Below are 12,572 nucleotides of genomic sequence, written 5' to 3' on the forward strand. Positions count from 1 at the left end.
CAACACAAAAGAACCACACTTCTGCAGGAACTCGGATGTTGCTTAGCTACACCCTGAAGACCCGCTCCTTCACGGAGACGTTTCCACCCTGATCTCCTAGTCCATGAGGCATTACACAGAACACGAGGCGAGGGTGATGACGTCACATCAGGGGAGGTTTATGGCTGTCCTGAAGTTTTTTTTTTTCTTCCTGAAGATTCATCTGCATCCTTCACGCTGCCTTCCAACACTTCTTCCAAATCCTACGTGTTGAGGATGAGGAGGAGGATCCTCTTTCTGCACGGTGATGTCAGAGGAAGGGGCGGTGCTCACCAGCATGTCTGTGGAGGAAACGGAGGAGCGGTCCTCGATGAAGCCGTTCATTTGTTGACCTTCTGTCCTGAATGTGGGGGGAGGGACCTCCGCTGGCTCAGGTGGAGTGGGGGCCGGGGCCTCCTCACCTGAAGACAGAGCTTCTTTAAAGGAAATGCTGAGGAAGTGAAAGAGAGGTGGGTGGGAGGAGAGGCCTGTACCTGTTCCTCTGAGGTTGGACCAAGACTCTTCCTCCTGATCTGCTGCATTCATATCGCCGCCTCGTTGCTCCTCCTCCTCCTCGGTTTGCTGCGTCGCCGTTGGAGGCGTCTCTACGCCGTCATCTTCAAAAACGGAGTCTGAAGGAAACATGAAGAGCGTCAGCTTTAAGCTGCGCAGCGACACTCGAGCAGGACACCTGGACACACCTTTGGACGGCGTGACCTGTTCTTCTCCGTTCATCGGAGCCACGCCTCTCTCTGGTCCTTCATTGACGGGCGGCGGGTCCGCTGTCTGGTTCTGGATGAGCTCAGGGGCTGCAGGTGGGGGTGTGGAGCGGGAAGCGGTGCTGTTCGTGAGATCCGGGATGCTGGCTGCTGGGGACGGGGAGCTCTGGGGTTCTGGTGACGGGGTCCGGTCTGACCGAGGGGAACCGGACCTCCGGCTGCAGGGGACTGGGGAGGGGTTCTGCTGGGGTAAACGCAGACGCTCCATCTCCTGCTCCTGAGCCTCCAGAGCCTGTGGAGGCCGCGGCGGGAGAAGGAAATCCAAGAAGAGAAGGAAAGGCAGGTGAATATGAACATACATGTGGTTCAAACAGGAAGTTATGTTTGTTCTACACCGACACAAAAAGGATTAATAACAAAAACAAAACAAAAAAACAACAAACTCTCTAGCAGTGCTGTTGGTCTACCAGCTAAAACAGGAAAATGTTCTTTTTTTTTTATAAATAAAGCTTTGCAATTTGACATTTGTCCCCAGGTACCAAACCCACTTTCCCCATTTTGTTGCAACCGCCTATTATGTTACACGTGTGGTGATAAAAGAAGTTACAGTCAAGATGATTTTGTGCTTAATATCATATTTATGAGGGTTGTGTTGTTTTTTGATTCTGTTTTATTTATTGGTCACACCTTAAAAGTTGGAGGAGGTTGAAGTTAGCGTCTGGTTTGTAGCTTTGACGTTTGAGGGAAAATCTATATCAATTTATCAATCTATATCATATGCAAGTGGATGAAAACAAAAACTTTAAATGAGTTCAAACTTAACTTCCACACTTCAAAGAGAGGTCCCATTTTGAATGGAAACAGACAGAAAGTGTTAAAAAAATAAACTTTAGTTTGATTCTGTGTAGGATTCTCTGAATTGGGAGCCGAGACTCTGCGTTGTAACCGGATCCAGAGCCACCTGAGGCTCGGTCACCCCTCCGTAGTGGCTCTGGAGCTGAAGAAAAATACAATCTTAGTAATTTAAAAATGCAAGGGTTACTTAATTATCTCTGGTTTAATTTAAATTTGTTAAGTTTGTAAACTTATGGCTGAGGTTCACTCAAAGCTTCTTCCAGAATGCACAGATTTAGAATACTAAGCAAACATTTGTTTTACGAGTTCTAAGCACATAGTGTCTCATGCTGCTCAATTATGGTTAATGACTGTCCAAAGGGGAGTTACTACTATATGTATATATATCTACATATTCATATTCTTTATATACTTTTTCTACGATATCATAAACCAACGATTTCACGTTTATGTTAGCAGTTGTCAGGAGGAAAAAGGATGATAACTCGACAAAGAGAAAATGCTTTTTTGTGTCTCTCATTGTCTAAAACGTACTGGGAGGATCCTGTTTTGCACAGAAAGTCTTTTTTTTTTAGGAAGTAATACGAGTTTTTATGAAAATGAAAAAGAATATTCAATTTTGAGAAAATGCTAGTTTGTCATTAAAGTTGTATTTTTATTCATGCCAAAAAAGAACCATAATGGATTATTTATAATAAACGTAACGGTCTAATTAAAGGGGTAAATAAGACTTTGCGGCTCCTACTGGGTTTTAAAGGTTCCAGACCTCTGGTCTAGTCTGGATCCTGGAATAATTCTCTGCCTGCTAACTTTACTTAAATCAGGCCTGTGGTGTGTGACGAGCAGATGCAAACAGTGCGTCAGACTGACGGCCTGGTTCTCCATGCGGGTGAAGATGACGTTGAGCATCTGCGTGAGGGTGGCCTTGGCCGTGGTCTGGTTGATGAGGTTGCGGCTGGCCAGGTAGATGTTGTAACAGGTCCGGACGGTGAGCAGCACCGTGCCTTCGTGGATCTCTATGTGCGGGGAGGTGACCGCCGTGAGCAGGGCCTGGAAGGGGGGAGGAGGAGGAGGAAGAGAATTGGCGGCTTATCTGACAGGACGTCTCGTTAGAAAAAATGCGGTTGCACCTGCTGATTCACTGCTCTACTTCCCTGTTTCTTTAGCTGCAAAAAACATCTTTGTACACTTCCTATTCCACACAACTGTCTCTACACAGCAGACCTGACTTCTTTTGGCAAATTAATATCCTATAAATTGGTCTCCAGAGATAAAGCAGGGCCTCCTGCAGGACCTTTTTCCACACATGTGCAGGAAGGACCAGAACAAGCATGGAGGCAAATTATTTCAGGCTTGTCAGGTGTTAAAATTGGGGAATAATGCTGCCCGTAAACTCCGTTTCTCTGGAAGGCACATAGCTTAACGTCCTGACTGAATGGAGCAGGAGGATCTGAAGGCTCCAGATGTACCTTGATGATCTGGAGCTGGACTCCCTCGTCCGTTTGCGGGCCCTGGAAGCAGTTGCAGATGGTTTCCACCAGCCGGTCGATCAGCCTCTTGCCGGGGCTTCGGCTGTCCGGAGCGTTGCCCGTGATGTGACCGTACGCGATCAGCTTCTGCAGAGAGACACGGGAAGGCTCAGGGGACAGGATGGACGCCTTTTCTATGCGTGTGCACTTCTCCTTCACGTTCCAACAGAGACTCATTTCCATTCATATAAAAAAAAGGCAGTAGTTGCTGAAAACGTGAGCAAATCAATCACACTGATTCACTGGCGTTAACCTTTAACCGGCTGGAGCAATGAGGGGTCAGCGTCTGGCCGTAGGACACTGTGACCCACGGGAACCGAACTTGCAATCTTCTGATCAGAGGTTGACCGCTCTACCTCCGCAGCATGGCTGCCATGTTGCTTTGATTCTCTGATGCAAAATAAGCTCTGGAGAAGACTGATGGGATGTTTGGATTGACCTTTGAAAATGTAAACACTATTGCCAGTATCGATGAGAATCACAGAAGTCCTCTTTAATATGTGGGGCTCCTATGAGTCTCCATTTGCCGAGCGACTTTATAAATTATAAATTCTTCATTTTTTGAAGTGAAAGTGTTCATCTAAACGCTTCCAGAAAGATCTGAATGAACTGTGAGATAAAAAGCTTCAATTGCAGATTAACTGAAGACATTTTTGCTTTGACTGGATGCACCTTTCTAAAAAAAAATATATATATCAGGGCTCCAGACTAACTTTTTTCACTAGGAGCACAGTGGCCCCTAACTGAAAATTTTAGGGGCACAACTAGAAAATTTAGGGGCGCATACCGTAAATCAAAATTCTAACCAAATCTACTCATTTCCACTGTATTACTAATAAATACTTTAATAATAGATGCAGAAATTACAATGTGCTGTTTCAAATTCAGTGTCACATTTTAATCTGCACTTTTGAAGATGCACCAAGAAGGTAAACTGACAAAAGCATCGCTGTCATGACAGTACAAATAGTTAAGAAAACTGATGGAAATTTATCTTGGTGACACCAAATAGGTACAGCCAAGATGCACAATAACCGTGTTTGAGATCACCCAGGTGAACTCAACGCTGCGCAGATCACCTGGTGTGTGACATATATTTTTGTTTTTGCTCCAACATTAACTGTCAATCATCACAAAAATTTCAGGAGAAAGGGGCGGGAGCAAGGGGCAAACCTACCCGGACACAGCTGGAAACTGAATTGACTGAAAGCTGCCCCACAGGCTACAAAACAATGCATTATGGGACATGTGTCCTGATGGTTTTTGTAGTGGAGGGATTAATCAAAATAATTTAAAATACCAATTCATTAAAAAAGGCTACATACATTACAAAACCTTAAATAATCATAAAATATATAATAACACAGATCATACTAAGGGGGAGAAGAATATTAAAACTAAACTGAATGTTAAGGACAACTCCGATTTCCTGTTCTCCTTCAGTCTTGCTGCAGATTCGCTTTCATCTCACAGCCCCCCCCCCCCAAACGATCCAGGCGAGGTGCCGGTTCATCTCAAACACGCCTATCGTTGCATTTTCCCCACGTATTTTCAGTGTGTCTAAAACTAATGTTGTTTTTGCTCGAGCGTGTTTAAAGTTCAAGCCCAGTTAGCTGTCACGCATGTAGGTGTGGGACATATTCTCCTCAGCTGACCCGACTCCCGCGGGACGGGGGCGGTCGGTGTGCTGCCGTAACCCGTTTGATGCGCCGCCGTAACCGTAACCAAAACCTAAACCTTCCTCCGGGTCTGTGCGGCCCAGAGAAAAGTTCAGCACGGACTGCATGTATTTAGAAAATTACGAGCGAAAAGATACGTTCTAAAGGAAAGTAAGGAACTCCTTCATGTGGTCCGGGGAGGGAGGGCGCTGTCAGGTGTCCTGCTTTCAAGCCCTGTCATTGTCACGCCCCCAAGAGTCATATACCCCACTGTGATTGGTTGGTCAGCTCTAGGCCCCTCCGCCTACACGCATTTTAGCCACTCACAGTGGCTTTCCCTATTCTTCTCACACGCAGTGGCCGCCTCAAACACAGGTATCACGCGAGTGTGTGCTCGCGTTTCATGAGTATGTGCGCGAGTGTGTGTGTCTGCCTGCGTGCGTGTGCGCTCGCGTCTCATTGATTATTTCATTGATCATTGACGTGCCCCTTCCACGTTTAATGTATAAAAAAATATGAAGGGTGGGGGAGGCAAATTTACTGGTCGCACATGTGCGAATGGATGTAAAATTCAGTCGCACACTCTCAAATTTTGGTCTCAAAATGCGACCAATTGCTCGCAGTCTGGAGCCCTGTATATATATATATGAAAAACTAAAACATTTCTATAGCTATAACACGTGTAGACATGTTATTCACTCACTGCATTCTGGTGAAGTTTAAGTATATTTAATATTTTTACAACAATGCATAAATGTAAGACTCCATGATTTGTAAATTCTTGTTTCCATCAACGGATGCTCCTCTTAGTGTTTCTAAAGGGCATCCAGCAGGCTGTCACGCTGCCTGAACAAAGCCAACGCCGGGGTAAAAGGCTGCACCCATGATGATTGGCGTGTGCTGTCGGAACAAAACACTAACCAGCATGCACCAGATGATGTGCGGATCTCCTACCACTCCTAATGTTTGCATGCGACGCCTGCGCCAGCGCTCACATGGAACTAAAAAGCGTTGTGTGTCTTTGCTCCGAGATCTCCTGAGGGCAGGAGGCGGGTGGATCCAGAAGCAAAGTATGTGGAGAAACCAGCAAAGTTAAGCAGAAGAGCAGGTCTTAGACATGTTCCCTACAGTCATATGGCACTGTCATGACTGTATTCTGTCATAGATGTTATAGATTCCTGTGTTTACAGTCTTAACTCAAAGCCACCCGGCTCCGTTGCTAACGACTCGATCGGGTTTAACGGAACACCTGATCCGGGTCAGCAGAGAGGAAAGCAGGCCGGCGGAAAAACTACGACGTGAAGCAGTGAGGATGCCAGACAAAACCCACGAATGAGTGCAGAGGCATTGTTGTCGGTGCAGACCGGACAGGTGGAGCAAGATTTCAGCCTCGCACCGCCCTGCAGCCTGCAGGCGGGAAACACGAGCGTGGAAACGTTACCGGCGGGTAATCCGACCGGGAGCAAAGGTTTACCTGAAGGCAGTCCAGAGAGGTGCTGACGATCCGGGGGCACTTTGATTGACAGGCCAACTCGAAGGGCAGCACGTATTTGTCCGCCTCGATGTAGTTCGCTTTGGGAGGAACCACTGTGCCATCTCTGGAAGACAAGCAGTGAGAGCATCTCGGTGAAGATGCAGACGGGTTCTAGTCATGAAGGTGACTTGTATGTAACTAGTCTAACCCTGAAAGACTGTCTCGTGCAGGACTGTACAGTAGCCTGGCGTTTAACGTAATTCAGACACGTGCTCACTACTTTTTTCTAAACAGCAAATATGACGTCACTCATTTGCCAAAGTACAAACTTAATATGTACATTTTACAAAAATTATTTGTAAATCAAATGTGTTCTGATAATTAAAACTAGTATTTTATACAAAAAATAATATTAAATATATTTTAGCTAATCACAAATCATTCAAACGCAATGCATTGTGGTCTATATTTGTCAATCTAGTTAGCATTGATGCATACCGGTTTTTTTTTTCAGGGCTCTGGATTTTGGAATTGTAGATTCAAACACCTTGCATGGAAGCATTTGTGTAGCATAATTAAAAATAAAAGTCAAAACCAGAAATGCTTTTTCATTTTCAAAATAAAGCTGTTTTTTTTCTTTAAATAAAAAGCAATCCTCCAAACTGCTTTTTCATTTTCTTCTTCAACACCGCTTATTCTGTCACTTAATTAAAATGATAAAGAAAATGGTATTTGACATTTCATTTTCCAAAAGTTCTCTGGTAAATGTGTAGCAAAATTCATTAAGAAATGTCTAATTTGACAATTAAAATGAATTCACAGAAATTCTTTTCATTTTCTAAAAGTAACTGCATCAAATGACCCAAAATTAAAAATCAATACTTCAAAATTATTTTTCGTGTTATACTTAAAAACCGCTTTTTCTGTGTCATAATTAAAATTAAAATGCAAAGAGGGGATTGCATTTGCATTTTAACATCCACCCTGCGAACATTGTCGCATTATTCAATTCCACTTAGCATTTCCAGAGGGGAGGCGGGGCGATGACATCATTGCTATCTCCATGTGTCCGGCTGCTAACAGACACAGACATGCTAGGAGCAGTGCGGCCAGGCTTGTAGCTTTGTGTTAGCGGCAGAGGTGAGGGCTTTGTGATGGTTGTGAACTCCTGATGATTGTACACAGCTTCTCAGGACTACATAGCAGCATTTCCGCCTTAAGCCATCCTCCTTCTGACGCACCGTGGTTCGCTGAAACGTCCCCCTGACTAGCTTTATCTTCGGACCGGCAGCCCGATCGCCGAAGGCGGAAGTGCTGCTACGCAGATCTGAGAAACTAGACCATCATATGAATTGGTGTTTCCAGTGGAGTCCAGACAAAATAAAGGCTGGTGTAATTCCCACATATTTACATCCAAGATGCTCATTGCGGCATTGCAAAATCAGCGTAAAGCTGCAGGAGACTAAATGTGCTTTTATGCGCTGATTTTGCTGTTCGATGACAGCTGGAGCCCCGTCAACAGCTCAAGCAGATTTCGCAATGCTAAACGTTTGCTGGTCGGACCAACACGTATCTTCTAAATGTCCTTTAATTTCTGTCATGATTATTATTAAGGGCCTGCTCGCTCATAATTGTTTAAATCCATGCGGTCAGTGCTTTTTTCTTGGCTGCAAGCACGTGGAACAAGGGTTAGAATCAGGCTAATAAGTGCTACAAACAATAGCCGTGGAGGAACAGAACTCCGTGCGGGCAATGCCAGGAGTTGTACGGCGTCGGTTACGGCCTGCAGTAACCAGAATAAAGAACCTTAAAAGAGGTTAAGTCTCCGTGCCTCAGTGTGGGAAAGGGATGCTACATTATTGTATGGCTCTCACGAAATTACATTTAAAAATATGTGGCATTTATGGCTCTCTCGGCCAAAAAGGTTCCCGACCCCTGATCTATATGGTGGACTGAGTAGCGAGGAAATTTGGACACAATTTCAAAGTCTTCAACACCATAAATGAAAATCTTTATCCACAAACTAATTCCGATTTTGTTTTGTTTGTTGGAGAAGTAATAATTTAAAAAGTCCAGCTCTAAAGACGAGGTCTCAGCTTTAAAGATCCGCTCCAATGAAAATGTGTTTTTGGTGTTTTTAACATGTTCTTGTTTTTCTGATGGAGTACATTTATAAAAAAAATTAAGATTAAAATCACATTTCTGAGTATTTCTTTACTCAAATTGTTGTGAATCGTATTTGTGATGTAGAAAATACAATGGGCGGGGCCACAGGCTCCCTGCTCCGCCCATTCTGATACAACCACTGTCAGACAAATAGATCCGTGAACGTCTTTGTATTCCTCGTCAGAGCTGGAATCTGGATCTAAACTATACGACCCAATAGCTCCGATATTGCTCGCCATTTTTCTTTGTACCAACAATGTTAGCGTGGGAATGTGAGGGGCTGTAAGCTAGCAGGAGAGTGTGTAACCACAGAACTCTCAGCAAACAGGAAGGAGAAACAACTCAGAGGTGAATTTCTAATGAACTCCTGCCGCTCTGCAGAAACTATGTCCTAGAAAACACCACAGGTCAGACGCTTTTGGCTAAAAACTGAAACATTAGAGTTGAAAGTTGAAAACAGATCAGAAGATGATCGATGGGGATCTTTTAAAATCCCTTACCAAGAAATAAGGAGGCCGTTGATGTTTAACACTTCTCCTTAAGCCAAAAAAAACATCTAAAATCCACTTTATTTAAAAAAAGGACTGGTCTGTATAAAGGAAAACTTACTTCTGCTTCTCCAGTTCTTCCTTGATTTCATCTGTGAAAAAAGGAGAAAAAGTCATTTTAGATCTGAGCATCCCTGTGTGAGTGACTGCAGTGGATTCACTTGTTTATTATCAACAGCCCGCCTCCTGTCAATCACTATTTGTAGAGCATCTTTCATCAACATGTGTAGAACACACAGTTTGTGAAACACAACATGTGACTGCTGTCATTGCTAACAAATGGTACATAGTTGGACTTGGAGAGTTGTTCCACCATAATTTGCAAATAAATGATTTTAAGAAAATTAGACAATGTGATTTTCTGGATTTTTTTTCCACATTTTCTTTCTCATAGTTGAAGTATGATACAAATTACAGGCCTCTCTCATCTTTTTAAGTGGGAGAACTTGTAAAATTGCCCCACTGTAGAAAAATAGGATAAAGCACTAAAAGGTTAACTATAAATGCTGGAGTTATTAGTTTGAGATGGCACCAAATACAGTAAAAAGGAATAAAGGGCAAAAAATGCACAAATTATAAACTATAAAAACTATAAAATACTCAATTAAATGAGTTATCTAAATGCTAATTTAAAAAAAAAACGAGTCTTTACATTTAAAAATGTCTCTGGATGCAAAACCTCTCATCGTATGGATACCTCAGCAGACTGTCCGTCTAAAGTTTCCACCTTAAATCATCGTTCTCTTTTATTTGTCATTTCATTGCTCTTTATTATGAGACACTGAAACGTGTTGGGTTCCCTGTAAAATTTAAATGCACAAACAGCTAAACTGCTCCAAGTTGCGTAACTTTGTTTCACCAGAACTGCCTGTTGTTGTGATAATATCCATTTTTAGGTTTGTGGAGTTTGATCTGTCATTTCCTGAGACGGTAATTCTCGTCGATGATGCAGACGTGAACACAGGACCCGAATGAGAACACTTTAAAAAGAAAATGCCCATCCGAGCTGCTCCCAGCTGAAGTTCCCCCGACGGCATGTCTAATCAGTTACACGGGAAAACCACACGCTTGAAGAAAAGTTAATATTTCTTTAAAAGGAGGAGAGCTCAATAGAAAAAAGAAGGGACTTTTTGTAACCCTGATGAAGACTGAGGCCCAAACAGACCAACTTCCATTATTTCTTAAACGATTATTTTCAGGAAAACGGGAGAAAACAGCCGTGCGAACAGAATTACAAACAAAAAGGACCAAAAAACAACAACTGAGTGTCCAGGAAATTCACAAGAGACAAAGAAAGCAAAGATTAAAACCTGACGGTGTTCATGTTTGTGACGGAAATGTCCAAACTGCATGTTTCATATTTAGAAAATCCATAACACCATAAAACTCATCGCAAGAGTAAAAGGTCATTTTTGACATAGAACGAGTCATATTTGAAGACCGGAGCACCGTTTGGCTCTCTGGTGCTGCTGCCTCACTGCATCATTTAAAGACCGAGTTAAAGAGACTGCTGAGGGACGGCGGTTCGGCCTGAAGATCCAGACGTCTGTGGAGATGAGAGCGTCTTAGCACGCGTTCTCATCGACACGTCGTGCTGCGACGATGCTCTACTGACCGTGACACGCCGTCATTTCCTCCATCTCATCATTTCCAGCTGTGAACAAAAACTCAAAGGAATGTGTGACGCTGCACATCATGTTCAACAGGTTTCTCCGATCAGAGAAGAACAACTCGATTTTTGGGGGCACTTTTTGCTGCATTATTACAATTTTATAGATAGTAAGTCAATCTCCAGAATTACAACTCTTTATTTTCAAATTTACTGAAAATAGTGCTTTTACTCTGTTTAACTAAGTCAAAGCTTAAAACAGGATGAGCCTAGAGGTCTTTTCACCTGTTTAATGCATTTGACTCAATCAAATATTGTAAGTTTTATCCACAAATAACTCAAATTCATCTTAAAGTGGCACAAATTCAGAATATTTTTAGTTTTAGATTTAAACTAGTCCCTGTAGATTTGTTTTTACGGACATGTTTAAGGAAAATAACGACGGCAGAAATGCTGCAGAGCGGTCTAAAGGGTCAGGCTTCTGGGTGTCACCAGAAGTTTAAATACTAAACTTGATTTCAAATCGATAAACAAACGTACCGTGTAATTTTATTTACGGTTTGATCTTTTAGTTTAGTTGAAAACATGAAACTCAAAACCAAGATAGTTTGGTTTTTGTTATAAATAACATTTTTTGCACAATTATGAGTTAAAACTAAACAAATGCAGGAAGTGTATATGGGAAGAATTATCATTTTATATATAAAAAAAAGATAATTGTGTTTTGTCTGAAAAAAATAGCCTTAAAAGTAAAAAAAAAATCAATCATAGAATTTGAGCTTTTTGAACTTTTGTAAGTCAATCTTGGGTCCAAGAGTCAGTCAGAACTGGTTAAAAATATCCACCTCCAACCCCCCAAACATGATGAAGGAGCCTCATCCTCCTTCACCATCACGAGGCTGTGAACAGGTGAGGGTTTGAAGGACCGTCTGTGAGCTCTGATGAGCTGAAATGGGACACAAAGGTGAGGCGAGGATCCGGAAAAGGTATCTACCTGCATCATGAATAATGAGAAGAGGTGGCCTGGAGGCAGCACACCTCAAATTCTCCACTCAGGAAGAGTTAAAGCCTTTCCACAGCCTGACAAAGTCAGACTGACTCTTTTAGAAGCTGTTCAGCCTCGTGCCAGAATCGCACGTGCCATGATATATCCACTGGTTTTGTGCAGACTATTCTAATGAGCACTGGCACCTAAAACAGCAGAACGTTGTGATGTGTGTGACATTATCCGGGCAACAGGAGCGTCAGAGGATCCGGGAGGGAGGCGGCCTCGTCCTGCCTCCTGCGTGTGGGTGCAGGGCAGGACCGGGCTGTCTGACCGGGCGGCAGTGCTACGTACAACACTGGGATTGGTCTGTTTAGCTAGCTTAACTAGCTGTCACGCGCTAACAACATCTACGTCCGTTTATCTGCTCACGTCCCCGGACTTAAATGTCATTAAAACGACTTTACGTGCAGACACGGTGGTGATGGAAACGCAGCGATGGAGATCGTCGCCGTTTTTATGACAAAAAAGACAGAAAACACACCGATCAAGGCCAGTTCATGCGCAAAGCTAGCTAACTTACGGTTTCCAACAAACACAACGACTGAAACGCGCGAAAAGACACGGCACGCACGCGGGTTTCCCCAAAGCAGAGTCCCAAACCAAAACACCGACCTACCGAGCGCCACCTGACAGGCTTTCCGCAGCTGGCTGTGCTGGCTCCTCTTCACCTCCTTATCCGCGAGGATTTTCTCCAGCGCCCTGGACAGAAACATGCTCTTGGTTTTGTTGTTTGCCGCCTCAGACTGCGAGTGCTGCTGCGGGGGCCGCGGTTGCTGCATCGCTCGGTCTCTCAGGCCGTCATGTTCCGCCAGGACCCGCGGCTGCAGGTGACGAGGAAAGCTAACGAACGGCAGGCTCGCAGTGTCCAGCAGGGTTCCTGTCTCAGCTCAGCGTCGCCATGCTGGTTAGACGTCACGTCACGTGACATTCAGCTGTCTCGACAAAAAC

General features: G+C 43.7%; 1 protein-coding gene across 1 annotated transcript in view; it reads right to left on the reverse strand.

Annotated features, from left to right (window-relative positions):
- arfgef2 (ADP ribosylation factor guanine nucleotide exchange factor 2) overlaps positions 1–12,547 on the reverse strand; it is a 34,023-nt gene extending 21,476 nt beyond the window's left edge. Inside the window, exons 1-8 of the mRNA XM_023956375.1 lie at positions 12,241–12,547; positions 9,029–9,059; positions 6,254–6,377; positions 3,062–3,208; positions 2,463–2,642; positions 720–1,029; positions 513–650; positions 313–440 (exon numbers count right to left, since the gene is read on the reverse strand). Coding sequence (XP_023812143.1) covers positions 313–440; positions 513–650; positions 720–1,029; positions 2,463–2,642; positions 3,062–3,208; positions 6,254–6,377; positions 9,029–9,059; positions 12,241–12,403 — 1,221 coding nt within the window. The 5' untranslated portion in view covers positions 12,404–12,547. The remainder of the gene's footprint in view (positions 1–312; positions 441–512; positions 651–719; positions 1,030–2,462; positions 2,643–3,061; positions 3,209–6,253; positions 6,378–9,028; positions 9,060–12,240) is intronic.
- Positions 12,548–12,572: the final 25 nt, after the last annotated feature.

The sequence above is a fragment of the Oryzias latipes genome, chromosome 7 (genome assembly GCF_002234675.1).
Source record: "Oryzias latipes chromosome 7, ASM223467v1".
Taxonomy (NCBI): Eukaryota; Metazoa; Chordata; class Actinopteri; order Beloniformes; family Adrianichthyidae; genus Oryzias; species Oryzias latipes.